Below are 26,711 nucleotides of genomic sequence, written 5' to 3'. Positions count from 1 at the left end.
AATCCAAATGTATTTCTAGCATGGGAGGGTCTCTCATTTGATGAAAAATACACCATAAGAACAAAGCATTATTTTGAACACTGACATTTTCTTGTGATGATGGCACAGCACTAAAACCACAGAAAGAACACTACCACTTTAATGAAATGCAGCAAACCAGAGAAGTTCTAGAATTTTAGTTTGTTTTCTGTAGATCATTATTTGTCATGATACATTTAGGTATTTAAGAAAGAAGTGCCACAAGCCATATGCCACAAGGAAGACAGCCATATGTCTATGTGAAGTATCAACACTAGATCTTAAAAGCTAGGTTTAGCAATTTCCAAAAACCAAGAATGCACTTATTTGTCAGGCAACAGAAGTGAGCTTTGTCTAAAGCAGAAATCTAGATAAAATATGGGCATGAGCTGTAGGTGCTAAGGACTAAGAGCAATTTCCTTCCATATGATCAGAAAGTAAGAGGACAGCTGGAACTCCTAAAAATTCTAGTCTACATATAAATACCTTCAAAAATTAAAGGGAGAAGAGGGAGTGGGATCACATGAGAGAGAGCAAGGTCAAGGAGGTGGTTCTGTGCCTACAGGCAGAATTCAGGGATGTTTTTTGGCCTAGAAGGAAAATAACCCAGCGACAGAGACACAGAGATGATTGTGAAGATAAAGAAGAAGAAAGGGCTTAAGAAAGGGCTTAAGGAAGTAGTCATGTATGTTTAAACACTGCCAGTACAGGATTTGATAAGGGAGTAGAAGCCAAGATGTAAAAGTAAGTTTCTGTAGTCACAGAGCCAACTCAGCCCACCAGGATCTACATTTTATCTACTCACAATTCCCAGCCTTGCTCAGGAATACCACCTTAGGAGAAATGAGAGGAGGCTCCAGCACCACAGAGGCTGTAAATACCAACAGAGTTCATGGGTGAGGACAGGCAGCAGTGAACCCCAAGCAGGAACCTGGCAACAGAGGGTGCTAAATGGCAGAAATGTTTGATGAAAGCAAGATGATATAAACAATGATTTAAGCATTGATTTCTAGCCAATAGGCATCAATGGAAATCCCTCCTAATTCTGTTTGCAATGGATGGCTTAATTCCTGATAACAGGGTCATATGCTGAGAAAAACTTGTCTTAATTGATGGCTCTGTAACGTGGATCTGTCAGTCTCAGACACTGATTACACCCCCTGGAAAAACATCTTTTCTGCTGAGGAGTGCCTGAAATGCAGAACCATTACACATGTCCTAAGATGGCCACAACAGAAGGTGCAATTAAAAATGAAACTCATTAAAAATGCTGGCAGGAACCTCAAGAAGACCAGGACAATGATGAAGAAGGATGGGTGCCGGAGTGAATTTCAGGGATCCTTGCAAAGCAGCCTGTGTGTGCAGCAGCCCTGTGCTGTCCCCAGCCCTGCTCTGGCTCTGAAATCTCTCAGGGTCAGCACAGCTCCAGTGCCTGCTAAGGAACTGCTCCAAGCACTGAAGTACTGCAAAAATGCCACACCAGAGAGGTTTCACCTGTGCAACAGCAGGTCATGCACCAAACCCATTCTATGAGACTTTTAAAGATTCACAGCTCTGACAAATTGTATCTGATTTTGCTCAGTACAAAGCTGGATGCTGCTCCTTCCCAAGTGTTCTCCCACAAGTCACTAAAAGCTCCAGCTGTCCCTTGCAAAGGTGGCACATCTAGCTGAACTAGAGCAAGATTTTTCTTTACTGTGAAGGTGTTTGTCTGTTGGGTTTTGGTGAGGGGAGTTTCTTCTTTTTTCTTACCCACACACTTTTAACAGCAGCTGAAAATTATTGCATAGCGTTAGGGAAAAATCACCCTGGGCAAAGACCAAGCTGGGAACGTTTCAGCCTCAAGATGACTGTTTCTCAAAATAATGAGCATCTGAACACAGTTCTGGAATCTCAACTGGAGTACTTAGGACCAAGCATCTTTCCTACAACAGACATTTCTGTTTATTACACCTAATTTCATTATGTTTTACAAGTTTACTCAAATTTTCCATTTAAATGTGCCCTATTACTTTCAAGACAATGTGTCAAACTCTGATACAGAAAATGCCAGGTGCATCCTGCCTTTCATTTTTATTTTTCCTTGAAATAAAAAGCCTTAAAATTGTCATTTTCTCTAGTCTTGTACATTACACAGTTAAATGGGATTTTGAAAACAATTCTCCTTATATCTACAATTTCATCCCCTTACTACTCAAGACTACCTACTGTCTGAACTGATATACATATATATATATATACACACTATTATATATATATATATATATACTATTTTTATACACACACACACATATATACATATACATATATGTGTGTGTGTGTGTGTGTGTGTGTATAAAAAATAGTCACAGGTTTAATTTTCTTGGAAGTATCCTTAACAGCTGACTCATCATTTATAAAAAATCAAAAGCATGAAGAATTTGAGATTTGATTTTAAACTCTTGCAATTTTTTAATGTACTGGGTTACATTTTTTGACTTTTCAAATACAAGGCACTATTATTTAATTATTTATTAACTTAAACACATTTATCTCTGTAACAGTCCAACCATTTCTTAAGCTACATATTGCTATCTAGAGCAACACAGGGTATAATAAATACTTAAGGAAGATATCCCTCAAACACTTCTGAAAGAGTTCTACAACAATGGATTTTTTTGTCCTTCCAGTAACTTTAATCATTACATTCCTTCACTCCTCAGAATCTGTTGTTTGAGCTCCAGTACAATTTCTCTGGTTTTGGTTATACTATTCCTCAAACCATTTCTCTCCAGTAGCACCAGTTCCAGCCTCTCCTATGCTAAGCTGGAGATATATCTGTTTTAAACCTTTCTATTTGTCAGGTCCTGTAAGAGTGTGGCAGATTTACCAAGGCAAATCTGAGCAAAGCCCATTTGAGCAAAGGGTTTCTGAGGCACAGACAACTGGGCAGGATCAGCACTACTAGAGAGCTGGAGTGTCAGCAACTTCCCTGGAGTAAAATCAGAAAAAAGCTCTGAAAAAAAACCTCACAGATCTGTTCTTTTGTTATTATCAGTCTTAATGTTATTTTGGAGCAAAGCAATGATGAACAATCACTAATCTTCTCAAGGTGTTCCTCAAAGGACACGAGACAGCATCAGGATGGCTGGGAAGAACATGAGCCAAAGAGCTCACTGGCTTCACTCAGGGGCTCCTCAGCTCAGGAGCACCCGGTGGAACTTCCTCACCTGGCAAGAAAGATGGATAAGGTATTTTCCCAGGCCCTTTGCTCATCTCAGGGGGGGTTTACTATACTCCCCAGATTTCTAGGATCTACTCCATTCCCCCTGAAGTCAGACACTGTGTGAGGACTCAACCTGATGTTTGAATCAAGAGCAGGGACTATAACACACAGCGGAGCTCGGTCATGTCCAGAGTTACAGACTGAAGTAATGAGAGCAGGAAACCTGTGGAGTTGTGGCTTTGGGACAACTGACAGGAACACTGGCAGATGGGAGGACACTCAACAAGAGCTGGCTTTTCTAAAATCATGCCCTGGAAAAGAAGAGTGCAAGCAGTAATCCCAAAGGCTGTGCTGCCCACTGTAACACAGTGCTCAGTGCTGGACTAGAAGGTGAACCAAGTGCTTTCCTTTTCACGTGGCTGGTGTCCAATAAACCTTTCTGAAAATACCCTTCAAAGACTCTTCCATCATGCCTGAGCAATACAACAGCTACTTGGATAGTGAGAACTCTCCATGGCCACTGCAACTTTGGGTTAGTGCTAGGGGAGTCAGGTCAGGAACTTTATCTGCACCATCTTCTCCGTGCATCAGGAGTTTGAAGCAGAGCACAGCCTTTGGTTACTTTTATTTCTGTTCATCTCTGGCACAATTTGAAATGTGAATTAATTAAAAACCAGCACACCAGAGCTGCACTAAGAAGATGGAGGAAGTTCTTGGTTGGTCTGTCACTGAAGCCAGCTGAAGACTGAGGCACGCAGGAAGATCTCATCTTCCCTGAAGTGAAGAGTGACAGTATTTCATAGCATAAATTCTCACATCAGCCTGAAGCATTTCCCCCATTTTTTCCCAAATATGTATTTCTATTTTTTGGTAAAATTTCTCTGGCTATATTCCATTAGCACAAAACTTCAGAATAGCAGAATTTTAAAGTGCATTTAAAATAGCAGTTAATCAGAAATTCTAGGAAGAGGCTTTATTAACTAGACTATTCCAAAAGAAAATGCCCAGATTTTGAAACCAGTCCTCTAGCATTCTTATGGGAAATCTGCATCTTGAAACTGCCAGCCTCATTTGAGGAAATGAGGCGAATGTAGCAATCTACTAAAAATCATTTGGCTGTAATAAGTAATTTTAATCAAATAGTTAGAGAGAATGGCATTGGAGTTAATGGCTGAAGTGTCATAAACAGATGGGAAATGTGCAGTGTAGCGACTGGTTGTGCACTTTTAACGCAATTTCCTCTTCTGCAGTCTGGATTGTGGTTTGATCAAGTCTAAGTGACATGACAAAAACAAATTTAATTTATTCTGAAACTATATTCAACTAAAGAATGCACAATACAGCAAGTGTGCTACTCTGCTGGAAAGTGAGGTTTGAGGCACAGCAGAACACCGGGAACAGAAATAGCCACACGCCCACCACCTTCTTCCCCTTAAAAGTTGTGGGGGTGGGGCTGGGGGTTCACTTGGAAAATGGAAGTTCCACTGGGGATGCAAAACAAGCTTGAATTTAAATAATCTACATCTTTCCTATTTTAGATTGAACTATAGCAAAACCGCTGCTGCTCATTTGTGCTGCAGATCAAGGGAACAACGCACCACAGCGTGGGGACAAAATATTTCAAGCAATTTCTCAGACACTGACAAGTAGTAAATTAGGGAATCTTGTAAGTACAATACAGTAGTCATCCCCTTCTATTGATCACATATAATTTACATCTTACAAAGATGTGAATTCTTGCATTCTCACTCCACAAGGAAAATCTCAATGATTTATTCATTTCAAATAAAAAATAGAAGGTAGATGAGAAGAATTACTTCACAGGCTGTAGCTTTCTCAGGGCACTAGTGCTAGGCTCTTCTTTCGCACTGCCCGAAGGGCCTTTGTGTGCAAGTCCCTCTAATTAACAAGGTGAATCATGCAGCAGTTCCCTAATTAGTGAACATGACAAGCCAATGGAAACAAGCAGACAGACCTGGCACACAGATATGGTCAACAAAAGGCACAGCAACACACCATTAAAAAATGCCTATTTCTTGTAAATAAAATAGCAAGAGAACTAGCATAATGCTTAATTTTCCTTTTCATGTTTTATGCTTATTCCTCATTTATTGCAGATATAAATAACGACACAATAAATCAAGGTTTCCAACTGCAAGTCACACCACCTCTCCAAAATCAAAGACTACTTATCCTACGTGAATAAGCATCTGCTGAAGGGGCATTATTTGTTTTCTCTCTTGTTTTTCTGCTTTAAAGAACTGCAGTTACATTATATGCTCAGGACTTTAAGAATCCATTAATTAATTCTATTCAAAATTATTTTTTCTTGAAATCCTTTTTCACCAGTAGATGAAAGGAATTATTATTGAATTTTTAAAAATGCCTACATTCCCAACATGTCATAATTTCTACCTTTTGTATGAGAATAAATAAGTGAATAATCAAAGAATCAGATTTGCATTAGAAAGGAAATGAGATGATCTAAAATGTACCTCCTTACCTTCCTCTTTCCAAGTAAAATATTTTTAATCTTTCACTCTTCCTTCTGCTTTTCCTAAAAATGCTTATCCCATCTCCAAAACAACATAAGGGTGTTAATTAATTTTCAATTTATTGCATATTGAAGCTTTGATTTCGATTTTTACAATCCTTCAACATATTACAAGTCTAAAATGTGTGTCACCACCAGCAGAATATAATTCTTCACAGAAAAATTCCACTATGTTTTTTGCTCTCTATTCCTTGGCATATTATCATAAGTAAGGAGAACTATAGATCATATCCTCATTACAAGCTCCTCTTTCTCACAATCTTGGGGGGAAAAAAATTCTGACTTTCCTCTTCAAATTTTAAAGGTAGAAGGGTAAAACTTCATTATGTTCTAAAATTGATATTCAAAATCCTAATGTCTAAAAACCCCACATTTTTCTGACCAGCCCAGTTTTAAAAATATGGGAATTAAAATACTGTCCCCTAAGACATAATTGTTCTACTGCCCTTAAAGGTTGCTTTTTGGCCAGAAATTTGAAGAATATTTAATGATGTTTCATTACAGAACTGGTCAGCTGTTTCAAGATGGTTTTAAATGCACAATAAACACTGTCAGGGATGACAAGGAGAACACTGGAATCACCACTGTTTGCTGGGCTCATTTTCCCCTTCTTGTCCGTGTGCACTTCCCAACTTATCTCGGAGCCCACCCAGCACAACCCTGCCTAGGACAGCTCCAAACCCAGGCTGGAAGTATCCCCTGTTAACATGGAGGCACAAAGGATCATCTGCTAACAAGTGAACTCTGCTGAGCCATATGCAGGCAGGAAGGGTTCAGCAAGCAGCCTGTCACAAAGGCTTACTGTTGCACAGAGCAGTGAGCAGAGGCAGGGCTCTGCACGCAGCTGGGCTCCTGGGACTGCTGCACAGCCCCAACACACCCTGCACTGACATCCTCGCTCCTCACTGCACCTTCAGCAACAAAATCAAGGAGATGGGAATAGACACCAAACAGGCACACCCAGAAATCAATGCATAATCACCACATTTGATTGGTTAGGGCCGATTTTCAATAAATTGCATACACATATATATGTGGCAGGCTGGGGTCTGTGTGCAAACCACCAGCAGGACAGCACTGCTGGGAACGTGCCTTGAGCTGGTTTATTTTCCAGCATCAGCCTCATTACACGGCCATGACAATGGGAAGATGCCAGCAGCTCACATCCCAGGCAGCAGACCAAGAATGAAATATTAAAAAGTTTTAAACTTAAGAATAAAGCTCTGTTCATTGTGTTTTAACACTTACAAGCAAATATTGTATTCAAAATAAGTAAACATTGTTTTAACCAAAAACACATACACTTCATAGTAATTAGATAAAACTACTGTCAATATACTTTTGCTTTGTATAATTAGTCAAAAAACTTTTAAAGTAAGTTGTAACATTAAGTTCTTTAACTACTGCCTAAAATGTAATAACATCTTACACAAAATGTAATAAAATCTAATAACATCTTCCCATGGTCATAACCATGTAATAAAACCAATGCTAAAAAATAAAACAACTCAAAACACCTTCCTAACAATCCCATCCCGTTCATAACTTCTACATAAACCCCCAACCAACAATAAATGGTGTTCTGTGTGAGGATTTAACTTATGATTTTTAGATTATGAGACTGATGCTGGAAAATAAAGCAGCTCAAGGCATGTTCCTAGCAGCCCCATCCTGTTTGTGACTCGTACACAGACCCTGGCCAGTGATAACATACACAGGTCATTTTATAGATACAACTGCAAAAGTATTTAGCATTCAGCAAAAATGTTAGCTGCAGCTGATAGCAATAAATCCTAATTGTCCACAGGAGTTGTTATGATATGAGATTATATCTGACACCAGAGGGACAAATTCTGTTTGTTTTGAATATTGCTACTGATGTCAATAGAGTTATTCCATAGTTACAGTGGTGGGGCAGAAGAATTCATTATAACATTTAAATACAAGGGACACACATTTAAAAAGTAACAGGAGCAAAAATGCACTCATTTTATTTGACAGGAAAAAAAAAAAAATCTCCCTCACAGAACAGTCAGATCATTCTCATACTTGCTACATAGCCTCCTACATGTCCTCAGCATTCCTGAATGCTGGCACACCTGCTAAGGCACACACTTCCTTACCCACTGGATTTAGGATGTTTGTTTTTCAAATTTTAGGACTTCCCAGAAATTATTTCTCCCCAAAGCTAGATGGACAGAAATTATTTTTAAAGCCTCAGTTAAAATTACCTGAGGATATTTATAAAATGTACATTTATGATTTTTTTTATTTTGTGTAGCTGAGCAGATCACAGAAGTCATCCTATATTGCAATGTTAACAGAAGCATCCATTGATAAATTTAAGAAATATATGCATTTCAGACAACATAACAATGTACAAGGTATTTAATTATAGTTGCTCTCTATCCAAATCATCAAATAAATAAAGGAGCAGAACACTGTCACATATTACTGAGACCCAGCACCTTGTACTGAGCACCATGACTGCACACAAAACACACAGAAGTTTAATTCAATAGTTAAGCATATTTTACCTCTGTGTCAACTACCAGATTAAACACTGACAAAACTGGGATAAAGAAATGGTCTCAGGAAACTTTGCCAGTCTCTCATGGCCTGAAGTTACCTTTCTCTGCTAAAATTTAGAGTATTGCTTGATTTCTGCACCCTAAAATAAGGTACAAGTTTTCAGTCTGAGACTTCATTACAGAAGCTCATAGGGTGAGCTAATGGAGCTCCACATTCTTTAGGTGCTTCCATGCACCCTGAAGGTCTGCAGCACTCTAGCTGGCAGTCACCTAGATCACTAAAAAGGCAAAAGCAGCAAAAGGATGGAAACACTTATTTCTTAGAGGGAGGAAGAAATCATCCCATACTTTTGTTTTCTGACACACACAAGAGATTCCTGAACATGCTGCTTAAGAAGGGAAGACTAACAAATGCTGATGGCAGACCATTATTAAAAGAGAGAACAATTTTGCTGAATACTGAATTTCCTGTTCCTCAAAACAGGAAGCTGAAAGCAGTTGACTTAATTAAACAGCAGCAGATGCAGTGAAGTGATGATGTGTATTCACTAACCTTCACAATCATTCCCTGTCCCACTAAGGCAGGGCAGGAATCCTGGAAATTCCATAGGTACTTCCATAGGTACCAGAGCTGGCAGGTGCCCACTGCAGCCAATGAATGCTGGGCTGCCTTAGGACTAAGGGCTCTAGGAAACACAGCTCACACTTCCCCAGAATTTCAACAAGGTTTTGAAAATAAATAGACAAAATTATCCTATTACTCATAAAACATGCTCTCTTCTCACCAATTTCATCTCTAGTATGTTTCTAGTGGAATGAACATTATGCTCCTCTCCTGTTGTCCTGAACACAATTAACACCCAAGTTTAGCACTTATGCTTTATTTTCCTGTTGAGTATTTTTTGACACTTTCCTAAAGCTTACTTAAATTATCTGACATGTTTGCCAGATATGAGCACTTCTGCCAGCACAAATCTTTTTATTATTACAATTTTTTTTAAATAATAGATTTTCAAGCACCTCACCACATGAATATGGCTTTTGGCCATTAAGAAAAATCTTCAGAATCTACAGGGTATTATTTCTGTTTTAAGAATATAAATGTCTGTTCTGGATATAAATACATTTGCTACTTGTGGAGGGAAAGGACACAGCAGTGTAAGAGGCTGCTCTGTACCTCATGGCTGTGCAGAGTCAATAAACCCATGGACTGTAATGGCACCACACTGTTTTTCAACTTGCTTCCCTTCAACCCTACCCAATACTGAGGTAGCAGTTTGTAGGAAGCTGTAACACCACAGTGTACAGACACTCATCAGCATAAATGCACACACCATACTTTCCCATTCCAGGAAATCAGGTATTTATGACCATTTCCATGGAAATCTAGAAGTTAAGCACCAATTCAGCAGCAATTTGTAATACTAAACAAAACCAAAACTCTTACAAACCATTATTGAACTGCTCAATAACATTAAAAACACATTATTATCTTTCAAGTGTTTACATTTTAGAGAGAATCATGCCTACCTTTAACAAAACTATTTAGGGGGAAAACACTCTATATTGTGAATGACAATAAGAAATTTTATTTATTTAAAAGATTACAACTATTACTGCAGGGTAACTACTTTTTCAGGGTATGTTGAGCAGTATCTCTTTATTCAGCTAAGATGATGTAACTCTTTCACAAGCTGACACAGTATTTTTGAACGACAAGACTAAACTAAAAATAGGAAATAGATGTTAACACACCTTTCATGACCCCTGCGTGTTACTGCCCAGCCACCTAGCATGTAGTTTAGAGAAGAGCTGCATAAAAGCTAGCTACAGCCAGAAATGTTGAGTGTTTAGTTCACCAAAATGGACAATTTTTACCCTTCTGTTAATGGTATTAAATTTTCCCAAAAATAGGCTGGTGAGGAAGTTTTAAATTACTCTGTTTAAAATTTTACAACTGCATTTCAACTTTTGCTTTAACTGTGCTCCCACAAACTCTTTCATCTTCCACGACCAGGTTAGAAGCAGATCCCAGATTTTATGAAAAGCAGCGTACTCTATGAAATGTACACACTCCAAACAAACGGATACATTCTTGTGAGAGCACAGAACGTGTGAGCAGCCAGCCAGACTGCGGCCGGGCGGCGGCTGCGGGAGCAGGGGAGGTGTGTGCGGGGGGGCTGCACAAAGAGCAGCCGGGACCGGGACACGGGAACCGCGACGTGGACAGGAGCACAGAGGAGCCGGGATGTGCCCCAGCAGACAGGGGCACACAGAGCCGGGATGAGCAGCCCCAGCCCCAGCAGGCAGGGGCACACAGAGCCGGGATGAGCCCCAGCCCCAGCAGACAGGGGCACACAGAGCCGGGATGAGCAGCCCCAGCCCCAGCAGACAGGGGCACACAGAGCCGGGATGGGCAGCCCCAGCCCCAGCAGGCAGGAGCACACAGAGCCGGGATGGGCTGCCCCAGCCCCAGCACACAGGGGCACATAGAGCCGGGATGGGCAGCCCCAGCCCCAGCAGGCAGGGGCACACAGAGCCGGGATGAGCAGCCCCAGCCCCAGCAGGCAGGGGCACACAGAGCCGGGATGAGCAGCCCCAGCCCCAGCAGGCAGGGGCACACAGAGCCGGGATGAGCCCCAGCCCCAGCAGGCAGGGGCACACAGAGCCGGGATGTGCCCCAGCCCCAGCAGACAGGGGCACACAGAGCCGGGCGCTTCGCCTCCGTGCCCCGGGGCAGCGCATGTGACGCGAGCCCCGCAGGATCCGGGGGCAGATGAAAGCTGGCAGCTGTGGCTGCCTCGGGCGCTCCGGGCTGCCAAACAGGGCTTACAAACACGTTAGCTCGGCAGCAGAATTAAAGCCCTCATTCAGGTTTGTTTTGGAGTAAGAAACCAACGCGCACAGAGGGGATGGGGGAAAATTTGCCCTGCAGGCTTTTGCCTAAATACACCTTGACCTCCCCCCACCCCCGCAAGCTGCTCTAGAGCAGAGCAGGCTTGACTAAGGGGCCAAATCATCTAAATAATAATTCATGTTGTTGTCCGAGCAACCTTCTCAGCTTCTGACAAGCAGACACAGCTGACATTTGCTGCCCTCTACTTATTAAACAGGCAATCATATTCTAAAGTGTGGTTATTCAGCCAAATTAGCACAAAAGTAAATCTGTTGCAGTGCTCAGTTAAAACAGTTACGTGATTTTTCCACATTCACAGCTTGCTGCAAACAGCTTTTTTTAATTTTTTTTTTAATTTTTTCCCCGTCTATGCCAGTGTGATAAATTGTTCAGAACAAGGTTGTTTCTACCTGAGGAAGACCCATATTTAGACAGAATACCACTGAAGCAAAAGGAGAACTGCAAATTCAGTCTTCACCTCTCCCTTGCACAAACTCATCTGGTGTATATATATATGTGTATACACACACAGATAGTGTGTGTGTTTATATTTAAATAGAATTTAAATAGATTTTTAAAAATTTCTAAAATGCTTTCAGAAAAGGAAGTACCAATTGCATTCATTCCTCGCTGCCTCTTCTGGAACTTCTAGATGTAACTGTCAGTATTCAGGACAGGCAAACTCAAACCACCCTCATCACAAACCTTACACACCAAACATGGAAAAGAATAGCCCCCCCTTATCTTTTACCAAGCTTAGCTGTCCAGGCATCCAAAAGGGATTAGAAACAGGGGGCTGCCACCCTCCACTTGTCCAAAATCAAAAAGCAGTAGCACTGGTTATTCCTACAGACATGGAAGCAAAACTACAGGAGACCTGAAGGTCTGAAGATTGAACTGTTACCACCTTCAAAAAAATTCATTTTACAGGAGGAAGTTCCTGCTGGACTATTTTGGTTAAATTCAGAAGAGCAAAGTCACCTTCAGCTTCAAAAATTCTTTGCAAACAGCTTTCACATTTTTAAATTCACATTTAAGTTGTCTTTTTGCTGTCAAATGAGAGGCCACTTACTTCAACAGCCTTGTGTTGTGTTAGGCAGGACTCCATAAGGGTGTGTGTGCTGGAAGGTGATGGAGACAACAGGGATGGCTTTCTCCTTCCCTACCACCTTTTTGCTTTAAAAGAAATAAAATCCACTAGGTAGAGCAGACTTTGTAATAGGTACTACCCTTCTGGATCTGTTCAAACACAACCCAAATATATTTCATACCAGAAGGAAACTATAGTTTAAAAATGAGTCTTGACTCTTCCTCACTGGTTTTACTTGAAAAATGAGAGTACACAGTTACTCACCATTTTGTTAGGAAACATGAGCAAACAAGAAATAATCACAAAAAGAAAAGCCAACTCTCAGTAGTTTCATGCCCCCCATTCTCAGAGCACTAAATGGGAGCCCTTTTGGCAGCAGGGTAAGAAAATTCCTCTGTTTCACTGGTTATGAATAGCTGCAAAAGCCTCAAAAAGCAGATTGCACCAGGACAAATACACTTGTCATACAAGATCTAAGGAAATTACATTGCTGTTGGGTTAATTTGAAGGTTGATATCTTTCAAATTCTCAGTGAGACATCAGCTAAACAAGGAACATGCTCGAGTGGACAGCTTGCTTTCTTGTTCCTTTGTCTTGTCACACCCACAGAACCCCAGAATGGTTTGGCTTGGAAGGGAACTTGAAAATCCTCTCAGCGTGGGCAGGGACGCCTTCCACTGTGCCAGGCTGCTCCAAGCCCATCCAGCCTGGCCTTGGGCACTGCCAGGGCCTCCCCACCCTCCCAGGGAGGAGTTTCTACTAATGTCTAATCTTACCCTGCCCTCTGTCAGTGTGAAGCCATTCTCCCTTGCCCTGTTGCTCCAGGCCCTTGTAAATAGTCTCTCTCCATCTTTCCTCCAGGTACAGGATGGTCACAATTAGGTCACCCTGAAGCTTCTCCAGGCTGAACAATCCCATGCTCCCTGTCCCATTTTGTTTTGCATAATCCCCTGCTCTCCAAGCTATGCAACCTCATTTTTCCTGCTTACAAACACCTCCCTTGCAAAGCCTCCCAGATGTGACACAGAACTTCAGGAGGAAAAAAACATGGATGCAATACATGGACCCTTCTCACACAAGGCACTCACACAGGTGTAAACCAAGTTCTAAGGGTTTGTTTTCTAGGTAGCAAGTATAAACAAAGATAAAGAAGTGTTCTTACTTTATACTATAAAGATGGTGGTATAAAAATAGTTTGTTACTTAAAAATGGCTGTGTATTTAGCTCCTCTATCAGAAAAACAGCATTTCCCTTTAAGAATGCTAAACTCAACAGTTTTCATCAGTCATGAAAAATAAGCATTCATGAAAACTAAACAAGAGCTGGGCACTATGTGTATGCTGGAATAATGCATCACTGCAGAATGCCACCAACTCGATTTTGTAGAAGAAAATTATTACATTGGACAGCACTGGATTTAATTTAGATTTGTGGTAGACTAATAGGATAAGCTTGGGTCAAGCCTGGGTTAGAGAGAAGACAAAAAAAACCCCAGCCCTTGACTCAGCTCTAATTAATATACATTTCACCTAAGCAGGAATAAATAACTTGAGTCAGCTGGAAGATATCACAGCCATTCCTCTGATCCCCCAGCATTTTTCTGTCAATTATCCAGTTTCTGACTCTCTGTACAGCAAGGGTGACACCACACTTCAACTTCAGCCAGACAGCTTGCCACAACTTCTGCTCTAAGCCCAGGAGAATAGGGTGGATTTGTCATCACCTATAATTTTACAAAGACATATGCAAGAAGTTCTGCTGAACAGTAAGATTGCTTCTGAACAAGGTTCTTCAGGACTTCCAGAATTCACCACAGGGCAATACCTCATCCCTGGAAACACAGGGAATCTGGAAGACTTACACACCAAGATCCATATGTAATAAACTTATTCCTGGTTAGAGATTGTCTCGTTTCCCCAGCACCATTTGCACATGTAAATGTAATACCATTCCTCTCTTGTCCTTGGTTATAAGTTTTATAATCAACTTCAGCCATCAGAATTTGGACTGTTACCATAATACACCTGTACAACTAAAGTAATATCTGCTAAAAGGGAAAAAAACCACAGCTAACACAAGCAGGAAACTTAATAATGCAGCAGGACTTCCAGGAGAGTATTTTCACTGGTAAGACAGGACCACTCCTCTCTGAGGTGCAGGTTTAGGACTAACATTTTAGGTCATTGCAGCAACTCTGTAACTTCAGAAAAATCTTGTACTCTGAAGCCAAATCCAGCTTAAGCCAGATGGGAATGGTCAGAGCATTTTTCTGGGTACAAACAGATCTGTGGTACAGGGAAAGTATAAAAAAAGTGACTGTTACCTGACTCTCTACACTCTATTTTTAAAATGCTTGCACTCCATCTGCATCACAGCTGCAGCACGGGTAACCTGATGCAGAAAACTATTCAGGAAATAACTCTGTTCTGAGGAATCAGTGTTGCTTTAACACTGCTTCATCATTACTTCAGGTATCACATTTACAGCTTTTCCTTCTTTCCACTTACTGACACACAGATGGGTTAGAGAGCTGCATGGAAATTTAACTTAAATTTCCTGTTCAAGTACCCCACTTCTCAGTGAACTGTGTTAGAAGAAAGCAATTTAGGATAAGATTGTTGCTTTTGGATCAATATTTTTATGTCAAGCATGATAAAATAAAAAACTTAGACTTCTCATCATTGAGACACTGCTTTAGCAGTAAAATATATAAGTTCTTTGACTTGGCTGAAAAGGTGAATAAATAAACTTGCCAAACAAAGCAAAATCCTTTTCATTTGCTTCTTATTTTCAGTAATTATGATAACTGCACTAAACTATCATTTAAATATTTAAAAGAAATCACTCCTACTGAGTTGATACATGTGCTGAAAGGAACTTATTTAGTGTAAAACTCTTTTCCTATTGTAGTCACTAAATATACAATGCTGGAGTTTCAGTAATTGTGCTACAAGTTAAGTTCTGAGGGATTTAAAACCTCTAAGGCAATGTTAGAACACATAAGATATACATCATAGGATGTACATATTTCATTATTCTGAAGAGAAGGATCCTATAGCTTTTTCTAGAACTCCACCTGCTAACAGCCCCCATATTTTACTGCACAGAACTCAGAAAAGAATCCAGGCCAAAGTCTAAACAAGGCTCTTGCTCCAAAGGACACTGCAGGTGGGGGATGGCAGCACCCAAGGCAGTGGTTCCCAGAGTGGAAGAGCCTCTCTCTGCCTGCTGTGCCCCTGCAGGACCTGAACACTCCCAGAGCTCCTGGCCAGGGGACCAGAAAGGATCTGGCCAGCCCCAGGCAGCTGGGCCAGCTCTGCTGGCAGGGGCACACAGAGGGTGCCTGGCGCCTTCCCCAGCATCTGAAGGCTTCTGGTGTGAACATCAAGAGGTCAGAGAGTTCCCTTGCATGGCTGATGGGCACATCTGAGATCAGATTCCAGTGGGGGTTATCTAACCCTGCATGCAGGCCCAGACATTTACAGGGTCTGGTTTAGTCATTATTGTGCCATATTCTTGCTTGGTGATGACACAAAAATTTGAACCAAGTTCATCTTTCAGGATCAACCTCAGCTACTTGACTTTCAATTAAAACATTTTCTAGGCAACAGACCCTGATATGCAGAATACCCCTGACAGAATGGATGGTAAGGATCTTACCCTGCCTGCCTTTCCTTTAAATCATTTCTATCATTAATTACTAGGTGTTGACTCAGATATTCCTAATCTTGATCTATGCCTGCTATCAGCTATATGGCTTCTTTTATGTTCTATTTAATGAAGCTTTTTAAGGAAATTAAAGAACTCATAATTTCTTTAACTTACATTTGTTACTTCAAGGCTACATAAATCAGTGTATTTATTAAAACTTGATTTTAAAAGCTTTAGTCATGCTTTGTTCATTGAAGCTTATCAGAGCTAGTTTAGGAAAAAAGTTTCAGTGACTTTCTAATCACACTTCAACAACAGCAGTCTCTGAAAAAACTTAACTATGTGTTGGCTAAAATGGAAAACTCCACTGCTTATTATCAATACCCTGCTTATTATGGATTGCAACAATTAATTTAAAAGTTAATTAAAACCATTAATTAGAAAAAATAATTAGGAAATTTATATAATTTCCAACAAAACAGACATTGCTCACAAATGATGCTATTCCTTACATTAAGTTGTACCAAGTCAGGCATATCAGAATTTGCTACAAAGCAATGCAACAAAGTAATAACTGAAAAACATAATTTTTCCTTGAAATGGTCTCAATGGAAAATATTTTCAATGGTTTATTAAATAGGTTTAAAATTGAAACAATCACAGGCTGTCCACTGACAAAAGGCTGCACCAACTTAGAAGTGTGAAAGTAAATGGAGAGTTCTGAGCAAGATAATCCTCCATGGGTACATTCTGCTACTGCTTTCACTCAAGTCCACTAGAAACAGGTTCATACCAAAGCAAAATAAGTCACTCAGACTGAAATCAAGAGTGGGTTTGCAGTGCCTTAGCTAAAACAGTGCTGGTCTGGCTAGGAATGAAACCCGTGTCTGTCTTGTCTCTGCAACAAGACCCTGTGCAGAGGGGCCTTCCCTTTGTTTGGGTAAGTATTTAAATGCAGTTTAAACCTGATTTTTTATGCCAATTTGGTTTAAACAATATGCAGAGTGGTTTGAAGAATGGCTAATAAATGGATCAAGATGGAATTACAGAGAAAAAATATAATCTTTACCTAATCAAATTAATTCTAAAATGTGTTCAAAGGATTCCACTTACACTGTCTTTATGGCACTAAGAAGCAAGAAGGAATCTTTCAACTGGTAGATGTTCTGTGAAAGAAACTGAGCTAATCTTTTTTTCTTCTTAAATTAGGAAGGAAAACAGAGCATTACAGAATGAACACTCCAAAATATCCATGAAGGAGAATGTTTTGGAACAAATACCCTTTCCTAGTTTGCTTTCTTTCCTCTTTGTTCTATTATCCTTCCACTGGTACCTTTATTTTGCATTCCAAGACAGCATTTTCCAGAGTTCCTTTGATGTTTTCGATAGTTTTTTTCCTTTTAAGGAAAGATTTAGAAGACTTTTAAGACTTCAAATTACTTTTTTTGGTACTTCATTTTCTCTCTCTGACCTCTGTCAGTAGTGTCACTGTTCAAACTGATTAAAGCCTGAACCATTCTCCATTTTCAGAATATAATAATGGTATTACCAGCTGTTTTGCTGGAATTAAAAACCAAGCTATATGGCAATCATATCATAAAACAAGTAATACAAGCTAGAAGAGCTGCAGGTTTCTTGGGTGCCCTCTTTGTGCGTTTTAAAACACTACCTAACACCCCTTTACTATAGGCCACAAGAATATCTGTGCAACAAAGGTCTTTAGGCAATATTCAAGACAGAAATCATGGAATCACAGCTTCAAATCCAGCTTATTATTGAAGCTGGCAGTATTTTATTCATCAGCTTATACAAAAGCTGGAAGAAACACAATTTCTCTCTGAGCTATTGGTCATAAGCACATGTAAGAGTAGCCCAGCTAACAGTGAAGTTTTGAAAATTTTTACATTTTTGTTGGCATTGATTCTAAACTTTGCATTTCAAATGACAAAGCCATGCCCAAGACAGTTTTTCTAATCAACCTTTTATTCTATAAAATGAGGTTGTTTTGTTTTTTGGTTTTTTTTTTATTTTGGCAGTGCCAATAATTTAAGATGTCAGGATATATCCAGTAACCAGCGCAGAAAAAAATATGAACAATCTTAAACCAACATCCTGCCAGTACCATGCCACACTCCCCTTTGCAAAAGAAAATGTTTTTACTAACTAAAATTTAATATTTTAAGTGAAACTCTCTGGAGCTTTAGAACCCTGATTACTAAAACCAGAGACATTTCCTATGGTTTCAAACATGCAGAATGAAATTCCACATCAGTGGTGCCAGCAGATGATGCATTTCTGTGAGTGGGCTGGGCAAGCAGGCAGGGCCAGCTCCCAGGGCAGAGGCTGCAGCAGCCAGGCTGAGGAGCTCCTTCTGCAGGGCCCAGACACAGCCAGAGCTGCACCCACAGCCCCAGTGTGCCCAAAGCACTGAGGAGCTGTGGTGTTTGTGAGGGTCCCCAGGACAAGGTGAGAGATGAGAATTTGACCCCATGTTCTCAGAAGGCTGATATTCTATTCTATTCTATTCTATTCTATTCTATTCTATTCTATTCTATTCTATTCTATTCTATTCTATTCCATTCCATTCCATTCCATTCCATTCCATTCCATTCCATTCCATTCCATTCCATTCCATTCCATTCCATTCCATTCCATTCCATTCCATTCCAGCTATACTAAAACTATACTAATAGAAAGAGAAGGGATACATCAGAAGGCTTCACAAGAATGATAAAGAAAAAGCTGTGACTCCTCAGAGCCTTGACACAGCTGGACCATGAGTGGTCATTAAATTAAAACAATTCACATGCTGGATAAACAATCTCCAAATCACATTCCAAAGCAGCAAAACAGGGAGAAGGTGAAACTTCCCAGCTTCCCAGGAGAAGAAATCCTGGTGAAGGGATATGTCAGAAAATATCATGGTGACATGGAGCTCCTCCTGCAGCACCCAAAGCCAGCCCTGCACCCACAGATGCTGTGCCCAAAGCTCCTCTGAGGAGCTCCTGCAGCACCCAAAGCCAGCCCTGCACCCACAGATGCTGTGCCCCAAGCACTGAGGAGCTCCTGCAGCACCCAAAGCCAGCCCTGCACCCACAGATGCTGTGCCCCAAGCACTGAGGAGCTCCTGCAGCACCCAAAGCCAGCCCTGCACCCACAGATGCTGTGCCCCAAGCCCCTCCAGTGGCTCCCCCCAAGGATGTGCCCAACCCAGCCCTCACCCTGGGCTCCCTTGCAGCCACTGGGCTCCTCCACAGCTGCTCCACCCTGACTGCTCCAACACTGTCCTGACTGGCCCTGCCTTTCACCTCCTCAGGTTTCCAATGGCAGGAAAGAATGCCCATGAAAGCCACACTGATGCAGCAGCAATGCATTTAATCCCAGCTCTGCTCACTTCCAGCAGCACAGCACCTTCAGCTCTCAGCTCAACCCCCCTTTCTGCTGCCACCAAGTGCTCTCAGAAATCTCATTCTTCCTTTACATACTCTGGCTGCCTACAAAACCCAAGTAATATTAAAATCCTTCCTCTTTTCCTGCCAAATAACTTCATTACTGTATTTCATTTCAATATCTGCTTGACAAATCCAACCCTGGTAACAGCAAGGCCTGGTCTAATGTTTACAAAAACTAATTCCAGCAAGTCTTACAACATAATCACAGAATGAAGTGAAGACAAATAAAACTCATCCGCGTATTTGGATTTTTTTGACTGTTATATACATAAAATCTGTTTAGCTAACGGGACTCCAGAATACTGCCAAGAGGGAAACAAAACAGGAAGAACAGGTCAATACCAAAGGACTTGCTATATGCATTTTTCTGTATATCTTACCTTCCAGAGCATAATTATTACCTGCTAATGTGGATATGCAAACAAGCTGGCTAAAAAGAATGGCATCATTTTGCTGAAATTGCTTTCAACTGATGGATATTTTAATCTTTCTAATTGATTTAAGTTACAAACCAATCCTAAGGCATGAGATGCCTTAAGCAAAGGACACTCACTCATTTACAGCAAATTAAGGTACTCTTAGAGTAACACATCACAGCTTCACGGGAAATTATTTGATATTTTTTAGATTATTGTAATTTAGACAAATGAGTAAACAGTCCACTGAATCACAGGATAGAGAAAATGATTGGCAATTACATTACTTGCAAGAATGTTACCAGAACAAAATGGTTAAGTAGCACATTTCTAAGAAAGCGACATTTCACAAAAAGACAAAGGCATCTATTTTCCACCAAAATCTAGAGCTGCTGTCATCAACAACCCAACAAAAGCTACAGCTACCTAAAATGGAAATGAAAATGTAATGTATGGAAATATTCTCTTATAAAATCTCCTTAGGCTTCACATGTATTAATGTATTAGTTTGCAAACATTAAGATCAAAGGCGAAGCAACAAATACATCCTAAAAAGTTTTTAGTCAGATTTTTATTAACGATATACAAGTAGCAAGGCATAAAAAATTAATATGTTCAAGCCTTGAAATGTCAAGTGTAATGATCTCTAGCTCTGCTTACCTCCTTTGCTTTTTGTTTCAGTCTAGCTTGCTCTGGGTCTTCTTGCCTTGAGCGACTCTACATGTTTAAAAAAAATGGGGAAAAAAGGTTAACAGATGGTTTAAGAACCCCTCATCTGTTGCAGTAAGTTAAAAAATAGCAAAGAAATAGGAACAGGATACAAGGTATCAAACATGGGACACTGAAATTCACAGAAGTGCAATTTCAAACCCATGAGCCTCACCCCAAAATGAGGTTAAATGCTCAGTTGTAAATGAAATACAGTCAAGATTTGAATTTAAAAAACACCAAACCAAACCAAATCAAACAAAAAAAAAAAAAAAAAAAAAAAAACCAAAACCACAAACCAAACCAAAAACCAAACAAAACCACAAAAAAAAAAAAAAAAAAAACCAAAAAAAACCCAACAACAAAAAAAACCCAACCAAACAAAAAAACCCAAAACCAAAACCAAACCAAAACCAGAAAAACCCAGCCCAACCATGCTTTTGTCAATGTGAAAGTTTCCATACAGGTTCAGATTTCAATTATTAAATATTAACAGATTCAAGCATCCAAGAGCAGAAGTTACACCCTTTCCATTACCCAAACTTTTAAATTTAAGTCCTTACAATCACATATTTTAAAATTTTTTATTTGCAACTAAGCTTGTGAAGAAAACATGAAGGAAACCACTGAACCACTGGAGAGGTGCCCTCCCAAAAGGTAAATCTTTATAATGAAGATACTACTGTTCCATATCAGCTTACTTTGAGTACAGCATAGAAATACACTCTGTTAAACCCATTCATTCTCTACTCATAATATTAATGTTGTCAATATTAAAACTGGATAAATATTGCTAAATGACAACTTTGGAATTTTCCTTCATAACCAAGAACAGCTTTAAAAGCAGATCATTTAATTACAATAACAACCTGTAACATTCCTTTAGACACAGAGTATTTTATACCACATGCTCAAAAACCATTACATTTATATTTGTGCTCACTACACATTCTCAGACTGATGTAATTCAAAACTCAAGAGGCAGATAATACACACATTATACTTTATAAATGTGTGATGGGTCAGCACTCAGCAAATGTTCCATAAAAAGTTACAAGAAGCTCTAAAAACTTTGTGACATCCATGGAAAACTGTTGTTCCTGCTACCTGAGAGATGTGATAGTTCTGCTTCAGTGTTTCTTTGAGATTTAAAATGGAATCATTTACCCAACTCCTAAAGGAGTGTCTGTGTCCTCTGTTGTTCCCTGCTTGTTGCTATGCTGAAGGCAGAAACTTGAAAGAATATTTGTTTGCAAAGTTCTATATTCTCAGGTTTTTTCCAGTGTTTAAATTTTTCATACCATATTCTGGTCAGAATTCAGAAATCCATTAAGAAAACCAAAGGGAGATAACTTTTAAGGGCTTGCACTTAAAAGAGTTGTGTACTATTTTTGCTACACCTGGGGAGTGCCTTGGCTTGATTTGGCACAGGATTTTCTATCCTTTCTCCTGTCAGCTTTGTGGGTTTTGTGGGTTTGGTTGGTTTTGTTTGAACTGGGATTATTTTTTTCCAGCTAATATAGCACACCTATAAAACACAGTGCTGATAACACAGGGTGACATTAAACAATAATGAGATTTTTAGATGTGCCTAACTCTTCCAGTGTGCACATCAGCTTCACCTCCCAACATCATCTCCAAGTGCTTTTGTGCCTGTTGGCAAAAGAGGTTTTTGGCCAGGGCAGTGTCTGCAGCAACTGAATGCCAAACTGCGATCTGAGGTGGCCAATAACCAAATCAGACTTGTGCCAACCAAGGAAGAAACTCCACCCAACACAGGCTGAGGTTCCTTCTAACTGCTGTGGCCAGACAAAAAGAAAAATGTAGATGAATGTGATCTAGTTAATGTTCAAAGGACAAAAAGGTATTTCATTAAATATGTGGGTCTGCCAGAGCTGGGTTTCTAATCAACACAGCAATTAGTAAGAACTTGATTATACCTGTTGGGTCAAAAACCAAAGTAACAAAGCCCAGTCAGTGAGCTGCTTCTCCAGGAGATGAGCTCAGTCAGTACTCAGGAAGGGAGCTGAACAAGGTCCTTGCTGTCATTTTGCAAGAACAATTCAATCACCGGAGCCTCAGATTCTCCAGTAAGATGTATGGAAAAGCATATTTAGCCCTTTCATGGGTTTTGATGATAAATTTATAAATGTACAATGAACTTCTCTTGCCTTGTGAGGCTCCCAGTGAAAGCAGAACAGAAACACCAAGCACTGTTACACTCCTGTATGAAGCTGCAAATTTGCCAAATGCAAAGTACAAGTTGAAAGCACAGCAGCTTTAGGAGGAAGCAGAGTGTCCTGAGAGAATCCAACTAAGACTTCTAATATTGTTCCTAACTTTCTACAATGAAATGATAGAATCCTGGAAAACACACCAGATGTACTTAGTGTTTGGGGACAGTGTAAGAAAAATTAAAGCAGGAGATGCAAAGTAGCACTGCAATTTCCTGGGCTCCATAACTGAAGGAAAAACTCTGCAAGTGCTACAGAGCAAAGTAACACATTTAAAAGTTGGGGCTTTTTCTTTCTTCCCCAGAAAATGACCAAATAAGAGCAGATCTGGAGTTCAGGATAAGCAAATAATTTGCTCTACGTAAACCCCCAGCTTGTTCACAGTAAATATATGATAAAAATTATTGCAGAGGTGAAAGCAGCTCAGCTCCTGAACAATATCAAATACAGGAATCTTGTTTCAAAAATGAACATCTAAAATACCAGGTGAAGTTTAATATATAACCCAGATTGAAGGTGAAGATAGAACTATTTTTACATGTAGAATAATGGAATGATTTTCTAATTATTGCTTGAATCCTTGCCAAAGAGCTTTTCCAAGGAATCCAGGTTAGTTCTTGTTTCAAACAAGCAGAATTCAAAATTTACATTGGACGTATCACTACTACTAAAAAAATAAAGGAATTTAACTCTTTTGTGTTCAGAAAAAATTTAACAGATTTTTTTTAAAGCAGATTTTTAAGACTAAAATACTTTCCTGCTGGTAACCATGCCAGTAAGCTTTAGAAATAAAATCATCAGCATACAGAGGCTAAAATGTATTAAAGTACAAGTAGAAACATCAACTATCTCATTAATTCTTCACTTTATGATCTAATGTAAATTATAAAAGGCTTCACCAATGTTCATGCAACACAGATTAAAGCAAATATAAGCAAATGCAAATGTCAAGCTTAAGAGAGGTGCCTAAATGAGCTTTAGAAATGTCACTGGATTCCCTTTACACTCCATTCCACATGTGAACATCTCTCCCTTCCTCTGAAGAGTTTGCACAATTTTGCTGCTGCTCAGCTCTTGTAGTGCTTTGTCTACATGTCAACATCACCAAGCAATTATTTCACTATTTTACACTTTCTTTTGTCAAGCTGACTAATCCTTCCTAGCTTTTTTTTTAAATTGCAGTTTAACTTTTTTCTTCCACTTAATTCATATTTTGGATTTTCTCTTTTTTTCTCCTTTACCTCTAACATCCAAATCTTAATATGCAGCACTTCACCTGTTTTGTGAAACATTCTTTTAATGCACCAATGTCTCCTTCCTCTAAAGCTTTGGAAACACCCACTAATCACAGAACCCACCAAACCAAATACTTTCAAGGACTTTATCACAATTCCTTTGCCTTCCCCTCCCTGTTCATCATGTCTAGATCTGTAAATACAGCAGGCTGCATTTCCATAATGTATTTTCCTGTTGATGAATAAACACCTTTAAAAGCAAGCAAGCTTCCCATAGTAATTTTAGAGAAACCCAGGACTGATCCTAAGCAGATAACATACTTCTAAATATATTAAATGCTGTCTCCTGCTGAGAATGTATTCAGCAAACCAGGTTTGTTGACATTTCTCCCAAACACCAATATTTGATTAGACCAGACAACCTGATATTTTAATTGTGAAGAACCAAATGCTTTGTGTTAAGAGAGTTCTTGAGCTGGAAACTGAAAACTGCACAGATCACATTATGTCTATGGAAATATTGGACTTCCAAAGTATGAAAAGCAGTGTATGTTAAATCTGTGTCTTCAAAACAACAGAAATAAGGGGCTTCATTTACATGTTACCAAACTCCTTAATGTTCCAAACCTCAGCTCTTCCCCTGGCTTGTGTTAAGGCAGGAGGCCACAAAAGAGATATCTAATTACACATGGAACAGTGGAGTTTTAAGGGTATTTCAGATTGCACAGAATTGTCTTAAATTAGAAAGCAACAGTGCTTTTAGAATTATAAGGGTATTTATAACCACACCATACTTATAAACATGCACCAATTTTTTTAAAATTGGAGCATACTCTGCATCTATGCAGATGGACAGACTAAAAGTACTCCTGATGTGTTTCATTACCACAATTATTCAACACTTTGATTATTAATGTCAAAGCTGCACTGTTGCTAAATTTTGATCCACTAACAAAATGAAGTGTTCTGTTTAGATTTGTAAGGACTTTAAAGTCTCAGCTTGTTACACCTGTGCTGTGAAATGCCCCACAGGGTCTCTCCTGCATTTGGCTACATCTGATCCCAACTAAGGCACCTGCAGCTCTGCTGCCCCCTTAGATACACTGGGGGTCTTGAATGTCTCAAATTCTTTTTTTTGCACTAAATAATGTTAAGAGTCACAACTGCAGGTGCTGTACTATCAAGAGCCACTGCTGTGCCAACAGTTTCAATTTTATAACTATTTCTCCCCATTGATGACATTAGAACTTCACCCACGGCTGTACCAGCTTATAACTTTCACTTTTAATTAAAGAAATTAAATTGGCAACATGAAACACTTTGCTTTCACGTTAGCTTTGCTAATAAAAAGTGAAAGTTAAAAGCATCATAGCTGAGGGTAAAACCTTGCTCAGTGTTACAACCATGGTGAGGTGGAATGCAGAAGCACAGGTCTGAAAATGATTTATATTAAAATCATTAAAATTGCAGTAACAAATTCCTAAAAATTCAGAAATTATCTCATTGCAATAATTCCCATTTTGCTCTGCTCCCATCAGAAGTGAGTTCCAAGAGCTGATGCAGGCAGGAGGCTGCACTGAATCACTGCTCTGGCAAAGAGGGAAAGGATGAAATGGAATAGCTTGCCCCTCCCAGCCACCACAGCAGTGAGGAAGGGAATCTGCAGCACCAAACTGCAGTGATCTCTCCATAAAAAAGCCCTTCAGCCTATAGTACTACCCAATCACCCATAAATGCTAATTAACTTTACAAACAACTCTAAACATAATTTTCCATTTACTTATGCAAATTTTCTCTTTACAGAACACATCTTACTCTTGTGAGAGTTGTAGTTAAGATCTCAGAACTTGACAAACTTGTGTTACTAATACATAACACTCAAGATAATAGACTAATCAAATGCATATACTGGAAATTAAATTTCAGCATTATTTTACCATAAAATGCACAGGCATTCAGCCAGTTTGAGCAGATCAATGAACACACTAATTTTACTGTGATCCACTTTATCATACATTATAACACAGAAGAATGATTCATTCATTTTCTGAGAGCCAGGACAATCCCAAGCTGTAACTCCTTACTGTCACCACTCTCTCCAAAAAAAATTTCAGAAATAAAAACAACAACAAATCAGCTACAACCTCCTGCTCCTTCTACTGCCAGAAATATTTCCATTATTAGCCCAGAACCAGAACTTCATTCAACTTGACAGACACCACCTACATCTTCCAGGTTTTGGAAATAGCTCTGAAAGCAGCAAGAATAAAGATTTACTACAATAAGACCAGTGCCTTGTTGGGTTTGGTTTGGGTTTGTTTTTTGTTGTTCTGTTTGTTTGTTTGTTTAATCTGCACATGACACACCATGTCAAATGTAAAGGTAAATTCCTCAAGTGATTTTAGTCTGGCTTTTGACCTTTCTGCAGCCTTAAGACTCTCCTCAGCTGCTGTACCATCCCCAAAGGCTCAGAGAGGATGTCTGGCTCTGCACACACCTGGCAACAACAGCCAGTGGCTCCCACTGGCAAAACAAACCAGGGCCAAGAGCTGACTCTCCCAAATATCTCCTTTAAAGAGACTGTGCTCTGCAGATGTGTTTCTACACAAGATGGTCCCTCCTTGGGCCATTTTTTTCCACCTGTGATGCTCATGTCAGGAAGGAAACCCAAAACTAGTGACAAGAAGGCAGCTCAGTCCCTCCCTGCACAGCTCCTCCTGC

The 26,711-nt window shown here is 39.7% G+C and overlaps 1 protein-coding gene across 1 annotated transcript in view; it reads right to left on the bottom strand.

Moving 5' to 3' along the window:
• Nucleotides 1–26,711, bottom strand: part of LOC103821145 (transcription initiation factor TFIID subunit 4-like) — a 145,325-nt gene that overhangs the window by 49,925 nt on the left and 68,689 nt on the right. Inside the window, exon 13 of the mRNA XM_030227644.2 lies at nucleotides 20,474–20,530. Coding sequence (XP_030083504.1) covers nucleotides 20,474–20,530 — 57 coding nt within the window. The remainder of the gene's footprint in view (nucleotides 1–20,473; nucleotides 20,531–26,711) is intronic.

This window comes from Serinus canaria, chromosome 11, assembly GCF_022539315.1.
Source record: "Serinus canaria isolate serCan28SL12 chromosome 11, serCan2020, whole genome shotgun sequence".
Taxonomy (NCBI): Eukaryota; Metazoa; Chordata; class Aves; order Passeriformes; family Fringillidae; genus Serinus; species Serinus canaria.
The sequence above is the reverse complement of the archived record's forward strand: the minus strand, read 5'-3'. Positions and strand labels throughout refer to the sequence as shown.